Raw genomic sequence first — 13,882 nt, 5'->3', positions numbered from 1 at the left:
ATACAGTAAACCACTCACAAGGTCCTACAGTACCACTAATTATTTTATACTGAAACTTACGTTTGGTAAGCTGGATTAAAATGAAGATTACCGGTATATTAAAATAATAAAAATGTATTATAAACCAGTCTAACATACCGTAATAAAAACAGCTGCTATTATCATCCCCCCCACCCCCATTTGCCAGTGACAAGAAAGGGAAAGTGACCTTGACTGTGACCGCCTGTGGCTATTTTTAGCCGTCCTTGTGTTCGGAGGCAGTCAGTAATGCATATCTGTATATTTACTGATCATAATACTTATCTCTTATAAATAATTCATTTAAAATTTATTTTTTTGCAAAGAATATTCAGTAAATGACTGCATTAATTCTTGAAACTACCTACAGTGGTAAATTTAGGATATAAATAATGAACAGAAGTCGCGTCATGGATTCGGAGTTTGGTCCTTAACGATCACCATAAATGTAGCCTCCCTTTTTCGCGAAACACGTATATAAATTAAAGAAAATACTTGCATTATATTTAATATATTACAGTATATTATATATAAATAAATAAACAAATAAATTCAAATTCCCTTATCATCCTGTGTCATATACAGAAATACTTGAGTCCCTGAGCGAGTACACAAAAAGAAAACGGAGGACTAGGACATCCTGGAGTGGATAGAGAACGGACATCTCTACTGGGGGACTCAAACGTTTCTCATGTTTTGTGGGCGCTCTAGCATAATATGAATAATATGTAAATTACAATTTACTTATACAGGTATATATATGTAAATTGTAAAAATTTAAATAAAAGAACAACTAAATACGTAGCGCTTAAATTGTACTGTACAGTACAGTACAGTGCTGTGGCTTGGCGCGGGGTTATGCAGTGTTTACAGTTCACGTTCAACATCACTTGTTCAATTGATTTATGTGTTTTGTTTGTGAAGAATTGCAGAAATAATTTATGTAATATTTATGTATACAGTATACCTGTACAGTATATGTAAAATGTAAACTTTTAAATAAGAGAAAAACAAAATACATAGCGTTTTAGACCCGCGCGCTCTGTTTACTCCACACTTTGTTTGAAACACGTGAAGTTTTTAAGTGTCCTCAGTGAATTCTGATTACTGTTTCTCCAATTTTGTGACTATGGAAAGGAAGAATATCTCTGGGAAGCACTCTGGTGATCGCATTTCCGGTGGTGATCGTAAAAGAAAGGCTATAACACTTGAAGAAAAGCTTGATGTTTCATGACTCCTCAGCCTCAACATCACCCTTCTCCCCCATCAAGTTATACTCATATTTTTTCAAGGTAAAGTGTAACATTTACTGTATGATTTCATTATTAGATATGAATGTAACATTTATTTAGACTGTGCTATCCTTTGTGTTAGGCTAACTACGAAATTTTTTTTCAATTTGGAGTAATCTGCACCTAACCCTATTTTCTCCATAAGCCCTGTTATTTCTATTACACGAATTTCTATAACACGATGTTTTACAAGAACACTACTATCGCGTTATAGCAGAACTACCTGTACTTGATATATTTTGGTTATAAAAAGTGTCGGTTCTTACATCACATATGGATCATAATATGGCTTTGCATTAATTGTTCTATGAATCACTAGCTTGTTGTCTGGTGATGAGAGAGCCATTGTTAAGATTGTAAAGTATTATACAGAAATTAAAAATTATATGTTAACTTTTTGTCACATTTTTTTTCCATTGGGCAGCGACGAACCCAGAGGCCCTGTCCAGGGCGGTGGCGCCCCCAGGGGCCCTTTCAGGGTCCGTGGTGTCCACAGTGGAGCTTCCAGGGGCAGTGGCATCCCCAAGGGCCCTTTCAGGGTTGGTGGCTCCCCCAGGGCCCCTTTCAGAGATGGTGGCTCCCCAAGGGGCCCTTGTACAGGTGGTGGTGCCCCTAGGGGCCCTGCAAAAGGAGGTGGCACCTCCAGGGACCCTGACAGAGGTGGTAGCACCCCCAGGGGTGCTGGCGCCAACAGCGGCCCACCTAGGGGCTCTCCTTAAGGGCAGAAGCACCTCCAGGCACCCTCCCAAAGGAGGTGAAGCCCCCAGGGCCCCTGCCAGGGGCGGTGGCACCGAAGAGGCCCTACCAGGGATGTTAAGAGCCCCTGGGGGCCCTTTTAGGGGTCTTCTCAGGGGAGGTGGCACCCCCAAGGGCTTTTTTTAGGGGCAGTGGCTCCCCAAGGGGCCCTCTTATGGCCAGTGGCACCCCCAGGGGCCTTTCCAGGGGCAGTGGTGCCCACAGGGACCCTTCCAGGAGTGCTGGTGCCAACTGCGGTCCACTCAGGGGCTCTCCTTAGGGACAGAAGCACCTCTAGGCACCCTCCCAGAGGAGGTGGCACCCCCAGGGGCCCTGCCAGGAGCGATGGCACCCAAGGAATCCCTGCCAGGGGCAGTGGCGCCCCCAGGGGCCCTCTCAGGGATGTTAGAGCCCCTGAGGGCCCTTTTAGGGGTCCTCTCAGTGGGTGGTGGCACCCCCAAGGGCTTTTTTAGGGGCAGTGGCACCTCCAGGGGCCCTTTCAGGGACAATGGCTCCCCAAGGGGCCCTCTTACGGCCAGTGGCGCCCCCAGGGGCGGTGGTGCCCACAGGGGCCCTTCCAGGAGTGCTGTTGCCAACAGCGGTGCACCTAGGGGCTTTCCTTAGGGACAGAAGCGCCTCTAGGCACCCTCCCAGGGGAGGTGGCGCCCCCAGGGGCCCTCTCAGGGACGTTAGAGCCCCTAAGGACCCTTTTAGGGGCGGTGACTCCCCAAGGGGCCCTCTTATGGGCTGTGGCACCTCCAGGGACAGCGGTGCCCCCCCAAGGGCCCTGCCAGGGGAGACGGCGACCCCAGGGGCGGTGGCACCCCCAGGGACCCTCCTACACCAGCTTTAGACTCCAAACACCCCTCTAACACTCCACACACCCCTCCTACACCACCTTTAATAATATCTTAAATTCTTGTTTTCTATAATTCACAATAATACAGTGTTTTATCTACAGGACAAATGCAAATTTATATAATCTTTAAATTTTATTCTTATCATTCAGGTAGCTATGAATAGTTTTATTAAAATTATTGAGGGATTTTCACATTCCTCTGATGATCCAACAATGGAAAGCTTACCTTACTGAGCAGGTAATTAAAGGGTTCTGGGTTCAGATCAACAGTGGAGGTTGTGACATGAATGGTGACAATAGAAGACCTCCCCCTCCCACCCAAAAAAATAATAATAATAATAATAAATAAATATATGATAGTAATAACAAATGACTATGGACTATCCCCTCCTAAAAAGGAAATCTCCAATAAGTAAAAATGGCTTAAGATTTCATATGACTAGAAGACTAATATATCTAAACATGTGCATTACAATTCAATTGTTGATTGTTAAAATGTTTTGTGGAATAGTCGTTATCATCTGAAAGAGACTTTTTTGCCTATTCCACTTTAGAATATGTCAACTCTTGAGCCTATCTTGTTTTGTTCCTACGTTAATGGAAAGCATAACCTATCCTAACTACCAGTAGTTCACAAATACCTATATAAAATGGGACAAATGTTTCTATCCTATCTCAATCTGTTTACTGTGCAGTACTGTATCTACACACCACTAATCCCACACATTACCCTGGGTCATGAACATGTAGTTCCAGTACATCCTCCCATACAGCAGTGGTGCTAGAATGCGTCAGGTGCAATGGTGTGTCAGAAGGGGCAGCATATTGGATGCAATGGTGTCAGATGGGGCAGTGTGTCGGGTGCAGTGGTGTGTCACATGGGACAGTGTCGGGTGCAATGGCGTGTCAGATGGGGCAGCGTGTCAGGTGCAATGGTGTCAAGTGGGGCACTGTGTTGGATGTAAATGTGTATCAAGTGGAGCACTGTCAGGTGTAATGGTGTGTCAAGTGGGGCACTATGTCAGGTGTAATAGTGTGTCAAGTGCAATAGTGTCAGATGGGGCAGTGTGTGAATGGTAACATTAGTCTGAGTTGTGGATGGCAGTATGGAAGGTAATTTTTTTGATATTACAGTATTTTTGGTGATTTAGCTAGTCAAACAGATAGCAATATTTTTACATTTCCAGTTACCAGCACTATTCACCATATGAACCCTGATCACCTCTTAAAGCCTTGTCTTGCCCACCACCCTTTCTCTTGTGCAAACCTGCCCACCACCCCTCGTCTTGCCAAAACCTATCCACAATCCCTTAAAGCATGGTATTACCTTTACCGGCCCACCACCCCTCGCCAACTTACTGTCCTGCTCACATCCCCCAATTTACAGCTCTGCCCCTCACCAATCCTCACTGCTAATCATCCAGCTTTGCCAACCATGTCTAAACAGTGTTAGTAACATTGTTTTTATGTGAATACGCTGGTAGTAAAGTGTAAATCCGTCGATTTCCTTTTGAATTATTGGCTGATTTTATTCATCTGTATAAAGTTCAAATTAGTAAAGTAAATTGTACATGTACATGAAATATATTGACAAAAGTTCCTAATAATTCACAGGCTAGTCTAAATTCATATACATGAAGAAGTTTGAACAGCAATCATATGGGAAATTAATATTTATCATATTTAGTCTGCAACAAACTGACAGGTGTCTAGATGCATACAGAATTCTAAATACAGTAAAGCTTGACTACAGTGGATTCCTTTAGTCTCCACCTTAAGCCATGTCAAAGAAAGCGTCTTCAGTAAATTCACACTTCAATGCTACTCTCATTATATACAACGATGGTTCATTTGTAACTTTGATACCACACACAATACTGATGAAATTCCAATATGGAACAAATTAATCTGTGTACTAAATGCAACAAAGCTAATGCTTAAGACAATTTCAAAGTACTGAGCAATAGTCAGCAAGTCGTCATTATATTTTCCATTTTGTATCTTTTGGTGTATGGAATTATTACTGTACTATTTAAATCTGAAGCTATTTCAAGCAGAGGAAATTTCGTTACACGGTTTATTCCGTAAGAAATACTTATCTGATGATCTACACAGAAAACTCACCAGACAGACATATGAGCTGAATTCTTCTTTTAAAATTGGATGGTAACTTGACATTTACTGTACAGTATTGTATTCCATAAACCTGATGTGCACTGAGAGCTATGGAGGGGAAGGAGGAGACCACATATATAAATCTATATTGTACATATAATCAAGATTCCCTTATCAGATGAAATTACAAAATCCTATAATTCATCTTATAGTTATTATATTCTTTCTCATTCTCACAGCAAGCGATGAAAATTCAACTCACTCAGATACGGTATTTCAACCAGTGATTATCTCCATGCATTCTTTTTTTGAACACCTAAAACAAAACCTAAAACATATGCACAGTACTTCTTTGTATTGGTTTTGTGATCACACGAATAAACCTCATTCAACAGGATGGTATTAGTAATATGAATCTACGAAATGAAGACTGGGCAGCCGAGTCCAATACTGGCAGAAAGAATAATGTACATCCCAAAAATCTAAAAAAATATAAAGAGAATGTGGAAGCAGGAAAATGTTTAAACAAAAAAGAGCAATAGCTGAAAGATGGAGTTCATCTGAGAATGCATGGTAGATAATCAAGTGGACTATAAGTGAATGGGGTTTTAGCGCAGACACCTCTAGGGGAGAACAACTCTCCCTTGTAATTATATAGAATTATTTGCTTTAAGAGGACAAACTATTTATTACTTCCTGTATATGCTATATGTATTCAATAATGTTTCAGTTTAATAAATACATAGGAATTACTGTAAAATCAAAAAATACACTCATCACACAAACAGTGCTATAAAAATGCTTAACAATGAATGAATCATATTTCATAACCATGTACACTGCACTTATATCAATTCAACAGCATCCAACTACAGTAATCTCTATACTTTCCACCATTCGAAGTACAATTCCAACAGTCTTACAAACTCTTGAAAAGAAATATCAGTTACTACATACTACTGTATATAATATTATACATTATATACAACAATTAATTACTGTATCTGTTCTTGGAGAATACATTACAATTACACATATAAACCATCATAACAACATTAATTTCCAGTAAGTACAGTACTGTATTTAATATTTTATAATTGTGCATGCAAATTAGCCTGAAGTTTCAGTTTTCACCAGTGGGAGGACAGTGAATATACTGATAACCCTTGATAAATGGTAGACCTGTCCCTACTCTCTTCTGATAATCAAGGTACTTTTCACCAAAGAAACTTAGAAGTGTCATTTCCTCAAAATGAATTCTTTCATTGAAAAAACTCCAAGAAGCCAAAGTATATATTATAACACAAAATGGGTTAACCAGAATGAGTTGAGTACCAACACTCCACCAAAACCATCCAACATAACTTGGATGCCTAAAAAATTTGTAGGCACCCCATGTAACAAGTTCATGATCATCTTGTCTCTTTGTTTGAACAATATGATTAAAGTTAGTTTTGGCAGTGAGCATTGCTGATTTCCTGACAATTTCACCCCAGAGGCAAACAATGATTCCAATAATACTGACATACCAAAGTTTTTTCATGTCAGGAAGCAGCCATCTTTCTATAAAATATTCTACCCAACTGGCTATTGCTGCAATACCATAAGCCCAACTATGGTTCAGAAGGTATGAGTCCAGGGCGAGGGTGCTAGGATTACCAATGGCAGTTGTTATATACTCAGAGTAGTGGAAAAGTGTCAAAACCACAATATACCATCCAAATACATGGTATGAAGCTTCACAGAGGGTGCTGATGATAATCCCAACACTACAAGCTGATCCCAGGAAACATCCTCGTACAGCCACCTGAAAGACATAATTATACACTTATTACAGTAAACCCTCGATAGTCCAGACCCCGTAAGTCTGGATTTCAGATAGTCCGGACCCTGTAGTTGGCAGGGCATGAAGGATGAGGGAAATTTTGGAGTAAAATCACAGCAAAAATCTGATCATATGACACTAAAATAGTCTCTCTACATACTTTCTACACGAAGAAATTAAATACTGTACTGTATTTACCATAAATATTTCACCAAAATTTATGCCCTGCCGCCCAGTGTTGTCCTCTACTCGTAAACAAATAAATTCTGATTATGGTCTTGCTTAACTTTTCAAAACATGACGGAACCTCATTTGCGGGTTTTATTACCTTAAATATTGGCTTGATTGTATTTTATTTTTTAGGCTTCATTATCCAGAGTCGTGAGTCTATGACCTGCACAATAATTTCTTAAACCTACTGTATTACAGTTATAAATGATGAAGATCATATACTGTACCTGTATTTTCAATTCTTTTTATTGCAAGGATCATTATTTAACACTAATTAATCAATATTTTCAATTATGAACTCAGATCCTTCATCAGCATGTAAAAGAGTACCTTTGTATGAAATTTTAACAAAAACTATGTCGTGACCTCATCTGCTGAAATGCAAGGTGTTAGGTCAGGTGTTTTCGGGGTTCATATTGTTTTTCAATGTCATCCTTATTGTGTCGTGTTCAATTTCATATCACAAGTTATTTCTCCTTGTGGAGTGTGCAGACCATCTCCAAGAGTTCACCTGTCAACATCAACAAGTTAGCAGGAAATGCAAGTGTTCAGAATGCAGCAGAGAACCGATGTGAAAAAGAAATTGTTTTTTTTTGCAATAATGGATCGTACCTGTACTCAGGCATTCACAAAACACTTAAAATTACTCCATGCCATTTCAAGAAATTTGCTTTCATTAGAACCAGATGTCAAAGTACAGTAAGTTCTTTCTGCTTAATATGCCCGAGGGATCTGAGGGCCTGCTAGGAAGTTAGTTAACGTTATAGTAGGTTTCTTTTGTTAGGTTGGTTAGGTCAGATTCTGTTAAGTTCTGTGTATTCTCATTTTCATTTTCATGTTCTGTAGCATGCAAATAATATAAATCTCCAGAATTTTTGGTGCTAACCATTTGTTCCACCTTCACCATGAAAACTCCTATAAGTGGAGCAAACGGCTAACACGAGGAGGAGTTGTTCGATTTTGTTCATTTTTCCCACAAATGTTCTTTGGTGATAAAAGAAATATAAACAATACAAGAATTTTTTTATCTTAATTATGATTTTCCTCCATCTACGATCATAAATCACCTGTAGTAGGCAGGGCAAGAAGGATGCTTTGTACGTGAAGAATTTAATTTACCAGAATATTCCGCCGAAAAATCTGGTGTCGCCACGGATACACCCCATTTTGTAACCAATTCTCATCGTCACCGACCCATTTCGTCACCAAAACCCCAATTCGTCACCAATATCAAAACCGTTTCGTCATCACTAACAGTGGCTGGTATTTGTGACAAATTGTAAGTTATTATTTCACACGAATAGGAAATTACACATGTATACAGACGACTCGAGAAGTATTGTGTTATTTATTATTATACATGAATATTAATTATTTAATAAAGAAAATGATTAAAACATTGGTAAATAAACAAAATACAGAACAAACGAAGATGATTTGGCACCAGCACATAAACTACCGAGCAGTGAGATGATTGCCGGTATATTAACAATGTTTTTATTTTTTATTTTCATTGTGTATATAATGATGGGAATTAACAGGGTGACGAAAGGGGTAAAGCAGAGGTTACGAAACGGGTTAAAAATAGAGGACGAAGCGGGTTGGTGACTATATGGGCAGACCCCATCGGCACATGTCTGAATCCACTCTTAGTTTGTTTTAGTAACTGATCTACTCTTACATCCACAAAAGAACAAAATTACACCATGCCGCTTCAAGAAATTTGCTTTCATTGGTACCAAATATCAAAGTAAGGGTATTATTGCAGTTTCAACCTCAACTCAGTAAAGCAATTTGGGGGTAATAACTCGGTAACCACTAATTTGCAACGTAAATGAATGTCAAATTCGTATGAATCAGATCGAACTTTAAAATTTTAAGCTTTGGAATCAGTAGTTCAGACAATTCTAAGATACTTTTCTTCTATAGCGTTTCAGTTGGAAATTTGTATTTTCCAGCGTTTTAACCAATAAAATTCCCATCAAAATGATTTATTCAAAGTGGGCAGGGTTTTGAAGAAGGAAAATGTGGGATAAAATACTGAAAATAACAACAAACAAACCTTTCAAAACCTTACCTAACATTACCTAACTTGTAAAAATGTTAAGAATAACTTTCGAGTTTATAAATCCCTCGTCATCTGAGCACTGAAAACATCAACACATACTAAAAACCGAGGTAATTATATAGGACCAACCCACGAGCAAAATTGATTGAAATCAATTATAAAAACGCCGAATTTTCATTGTTATATTATAGTGGAGACTGTTGTAGTTTGTGGAAATATGTTAAAAAATTTATATATTTAAAATAAACGCTACTTAACATTTGTGGGTATGAAGAACAAACCAAACCAAACAAACCTACCTAACCTTACCTAACTTGTCGGTATATTAAACAGAAAGAACTTACTATGATATGGTGAAATTTGAGGCATTTTCTGGACGTGAGATGATGCGGCCGCATCGGCACTATGCAGCCCTGGCGGGTTAGTCCTATATATTAACCAAAACCGAAAACAACACCATCGCTTATTAAACACTGAAAACATGAATAAGGTAAACTTTTTATAGTTTTAGGATTTTTAAAGGTTAGGAAACGTTAGGTCAAGGTTTTCAAAAGTTTGTTTGGTGTTTTTAGTATTTTACCCCACATTTTCCTCTACTTCAAAGCCCTGCCAACTTTAAACAAGTCATGTTGGTAATTTTATCGATAAAAATACTAAAAAATTTAAATTTCCGACGGAAACGCTATAGAAGAAAAGTGTCTTAGAATTGTTTAAACTACAGATCCCAAAACTTAAAATCCTAACACTCGCTGGATGACCGAAACGATAATTTTACAGTTTGTTCTGCTAAATATGTGTGGTGGGGTTTATTGCTTCAGTCATGTATCTATTTCAAAGTAGTTCAAAACACAACAAAACCATTAGAAATTCTTAAGGAAAATTTACAGTTTTAGTCACAACTACTGTTCAACCACAATTTTATTTTTTTTCCCATGGTATTTGGTGTCATTCATTCAACTTTGACTTTCTTTTCCATCGGAAATGAGTCGTTTTGGATTTATCACACCACTATACAGCCTGACTTAACCAACCAAGGAAACCTACCTAACCTTACCTAACTTCCTAGCTGTCCCCACTATATTAAACAGAAAGTACTGTACTTATTTTGATATCTGGTACCAATAAAAGAAATTTTATTGAAGCATCATGCGGTGACTGCAGATTTACGTTAATTTCTTGCATGAATTTACTTTCTCGGTTAATATCCATTTGCGACAGAAATGGTATTAGAAAAAGTTGTTCCTATTGACAAGATATAACTAATGATAAACACAAAATTGCTCCAACCAAGTTGTGGCTAAAACTGTAGTAACACCAAACATAATTTTAACCTAACCTAAACTAAACTTAAAATCCTAAAATTCGCTGCATGACCGAAATGATAATAATACTGTACAGGGACGAGAGGGTCTATTTAGGCAAGGCTAAGTATGTTTTTTTGCTTAGGTCAGATTATAGTAAGTTCTGTATATTGTTGCATCCTTTTTATTACTATCATACAAATATGTGGAAAATAATTAACTAAATTAAGCTTCTCTCTGATGTTAGCTATCTGGTCCAACTTTAACAAACAATAACATCATTTACCACATTACCTGCCAATCAGAGCCACGGAAGGCAATAATCAAGATGACATTGATTACTAAATAGAACCCTCCACAATACGCCCATGGCCGCTGACTGAGCCACTCCACACCAGGACTCTGCCACCAGCTCCCACAGGCCAGGATGAAGTAACTCAGGATGCCCAGACCAAGCAGGAAGCTCTGGATACTTATGTGGCCTTGGCGGATCATCATAAAACTCATCAAGATCCTTTAATTAAATCAAAGATGTAGAGGAATTATAACGTCATTCGGGTTCTATGGGCAATATAATATTTATCGCGTGTTTACATGGGCTCGGCTGTGTTCCTTCAGTAAATCCGGAGTGAATTCCTTCCTTATTAGCTTATGAATTCATTAGTTCAACTTTATTCTATTTATATTTCCCTATTTCCTACCTTAATTCAAACCAGAAGTGGTCATACCAGAGTGAATTCCTGGGACATAAATAAGGATAAACTACTACGTTAATAAATTTTCAATTCCCAATAATTTGGATGTTGCATTGTGGGGTTCAGGATGTTTGGTTCACACTCAGGATGGGATGGAGAAAGGAAACTCACAATGTGCTCTCTATATACATGTTGTATTGGATTTACAATGCAGCTTGGTACTGGGAAGGCAGCATGGTTACAAGCGTGACGTAGAGAGAGCTGGTTGGTGAGGGTGCTCAGAGGAGGACCAGCTTGTGGGTCGCCATGCTCGCCGGCGGGAGCGAGGGCCGCCAGGCAGGCGGAGGAGGTGTTGCTGGCTGGTTGGTGTAGGTAGAAAGAGACAGGTCACCACGAGGTCAGGTCTTAAATAGCGGGGGGTAGGCGTGGCTTAGTAGTTGACCCCCGCTCTGTGATGTATGGCGGCGCTGGTTGACCTAGACCACGAGGCATACACTGGGGAATTGGTGGGGTCGGCTACTCGGCAACAAACAGCGTTTGTAGGGGAGAAATCCACTACAATACTCCCCCTTCCCTCCAGGCAGTGTAGGAGACTTGTTGTCTGCAGGGTTGCATAGCACATGTGAGGCAGAACGGGCGGTGCGTGCCTCATGAGAGACAACTGCGATGGCGTGGATGAGCTGGTCGCTGGAGACAACTGTCTAGATACACAATATCTGTGGGAGTAGAGAGGGAGAAAAAGGGTGTGTGGAGGCGATGAATGTTGTGCTTCCCTCACGGCAGGTACAGAGTCGTCAGATGCGCCTGCTGGGGTGTGTGGGCCTGGGTCAGGAGCAGGGGCTGCATCAGCAGAAGCCGATGAGGGCTCGTGACAGCAGCTGGGTCCACGACAGCAGCAGGATGCAGGACATTAGCAGGGAGTACCTGAGGGAGAAAAGAGGGGTATGTGGGTTACTGCTGGGCCGGGGGCAGCGTCTGAGGCAGGACGGGCGTGTTGGGGTCGGTAGGACGTGGTGCTTGGGGCAGGAAGAGGAGCTGGTGTCTGCTTAGAGAAGCAGTGCTGCTCTAGGGTGTCTAACCTGCGGTGTAGAGACAGTAGTTGTAGAGCCGATGAGAGCTGCCTCTGTGTGGATAAGCCAGTCTTCCATGTTGCTTGAAGACTGGGAGCGTGATCTGTTTCTCCTCCATCCTGTGTGAGTGCGAATCTCCGGGGGTCACCATTTGTGGGTTTTTGGGATGTTTGGTTCTCACTCAGGATGGGATGGAGAAAGGAAACTCACAATGTGCTCTCATGTATACATGTTGTATTGGATGTACAATGCAGCTTGGTGCTGGGAAGGTAGCATGGTTACAAGCGTGATGTAGAGAGAGCTGGTTGGTGAGGGTGCTTGGAGGAGGACAGCTTGTGGGTCGCCATGCTCGCCGGCGGGAGCGAGGACTGCCAGGCAGGCGGAGGAGGAGCGAGGGCCGCCAGGCAGCAGCGGAGGAGGGGGTGTTGCTGGCTGCTTGATGTAGGTAGAAAGAGGCAGGTCACCACGAGGTCAGGTCTTAAATAGTGGGGGGTAGGCGTGGCTTAGTAGTTGACCCCCGCTCCGTGATGTATGGCGGCGCTGGTTGACCTAGACCACGAGGCATACACTGGGGAATTGGTGGGGTCGGCTACTCAGTGACAAACAGCGTTTGTAGGGGAGAAATCCACTACAGCATCCCTAAACGTTTAGTAGGATTGTAAATTAAACTCCGAAGGAAAGAATGAAACCTATTTGAGCTAAATGCCCAGTGTTACAGTGTAAGGGTCAGTTGCATCGGTGATTGGTTTTGGTGGTTCGAGTGGTGATATCAGGAGGAGGGGTGGGGCCATACCAGATTGACAGGAAGTGGAGGGTTGGGGTTGGCAGACCACTTCCTTCCCAGCATTGGAAGGAGTTAAACGTCTGTACCAATCAGGAGTGGGCAAGCACAGTATTGCAGTAAGTCCTCACTTAACGTTGGAGTTACATTCCTAAAAATGCGGACGTTATACGAAACAACGTTAAGCAGATCAATTTTCCCCATAAGAAGTAGATAAAATACGGGAGTTTCGTTCCTGACCCTCCCTTTGCCCCATGAAATATATTACATATACAGAAAACCATTGCCATTTCTATAGAAAATAGGGCATACATATACAACTACTTAGTTTGTATTGGTACTCACTGATAGGCAGAAGTGGAAGGGCAAGTGTGTGGTGGGTAGTGAAGTGGAGGAGGCGGAAGGTGGGAGCGGAGGAGTATGGCGGGAGCAGAGGAGGAGGGTGGGAGAGGAGGAGGGCGGGAGTGGAGGAGGGCGGGACATGAGGAGGGTGTTACGTCACTGAAACTGCGCCAAGCCTAGAGCATAGCGCAGCCAGACAAGAGAGGGCGATGAGCCGTAAAAAGTAGTGCGTGACGACGCAAAATGATGTTGTACTGAGTCATCGGGACGTTAAACGAATTTTGGGTATCTAAAGATTAGCGAAATACTGTGGTACCGAAACAACGTTAAGCGGGCTGACGTTATACGAGGACTTACTGTACGTGGACGTGGAGGAGTACTCATTTAGTGAATATGCGGATATGGTACCGACACTGGGAGCAGCTGGTGGAAACGCGGCAGAGGCAGTTCGGCTGCACAGAGAACGTTTCCCGAACCGCAGAGTCCCCTCATGTCCGTTTCTTTCTGTGGAGCGTAGATTACGTGAGACCGGTAGTTGTCAACGTCGTGC

General features: G+C 41.3%; 2 protein-coding genes across 3 annotated transcripts; one reads left to right on the top strand and one right to left on the bottom strand.

Annotated features, from left to right (window-relative positions):
* The first annotated feature begins 1,880 nt into the window (after positions 1 to 1,880).
* On the top strand, positions 1,881 to 2,669 carry LOC121870932 (translation initiation factor IF-2-like). The gene is made up of 2 exons (XM_042372905.1): positions 1,881 to 2,108; positions 2,241 to 2,669. Exons 1-2 carry the CDS (start codon positions 1,881 to 1,883, stop codon positions 2,667 to 2,669), a joined length of 657 nt encoding a protein of 218 aa, XP_042228839.1.
* A 355-nt stretch (positions 2,670 to 3,024) lies between these two features.
* On the bottom strand, positions 3,025 to 11,071 carry LOC121871045 (protein-S-isoprenylcysteine O-methyltransferase-like). 2 transcript variants are annotated; one of them, XM_042373129.1, is made up of 2 exons: positions 10,739 to 11,071; positions 3,025 to 6,826 (listed from the first exon to the last, which is right to left on the bottom strand). In XM_042373129.1, exons 1-2 carry the CDS (start codon positions 10,949 to 10,951, stop codon positions 6,143 to 6,145), a joined length of 897 nt encoding a protein of 298 aa, XP_042229063.1. In that variant the 5' UTR covers positions 10,952 to 11,071; the 3' UTR covers positions 3,025 to 6,142. The 2 variants fall into 2 exon arrangements, with proteins under 2 accessions (XP_042229063.1, XP_042229064.1); XM_042373130.1 differs by lacking the exon at positions 10,739 to 11,071 and adding an exon at positions 9,488 to 9,556.
* Between the last annotated feature and the right edge of the window lie 2,811 nt (positions 11,072 to 13,882).

Source organism: Homarus americanus, unplaced genomic scaffold (assembly GCF_018991925.1).
Source record: "Homarus americanus isolate GMGI-L3 unplaced genomic scaffold, GMGI_Hamer_2.0 scaffold52512, whole genome shotgun sequence".
NCBI lineage: Eukaryota > Metazoa > Arthropoda > Malacostraca > Decapoda > Nephropidae > Homarus > Homarus americanus.
Note: the sequence above shows the minus strand (reverse complement) of the source record. Positions and strands in the feature narration are given on the sequence as shown.

What these genes read in the sequence shown, in the direction of transcription:
- LOC121870932 (XM_042372905.1), top strand. Translation starts at nt 1,881, where the DNA reads ATGGTGGCTCCCCAAGGGGCCCTTGTACAGGTGGTGGTGCCCCTAGGG. An exon ending in GGGGCGGTGGCACCGAAGAG is followed by an intron (nt 2,109 to 2,240) that starts GCCCTACCAGGG and finishes TGGCACCCCCAG; the next exon opens with GGGCCTTTCCAGGGGCAGTG.
- LOC121871045 (XM_042373129.1), bottom strand. Translation starts at nt 10,951, where the DNA reads ATGAGTTTTATGATGATCCGCCAAGGCCACATAAGTATCCAGAGCTTC. An exon ending in TCCGTGGCTCTGATTGGCAG is followed by an intron (nt 6,827 to 10,738) that starts GTAATGTGGTAA and finishes TATGTCTTTCAG; the next exon opens with GTGGCTGTACGAGGATGTTT.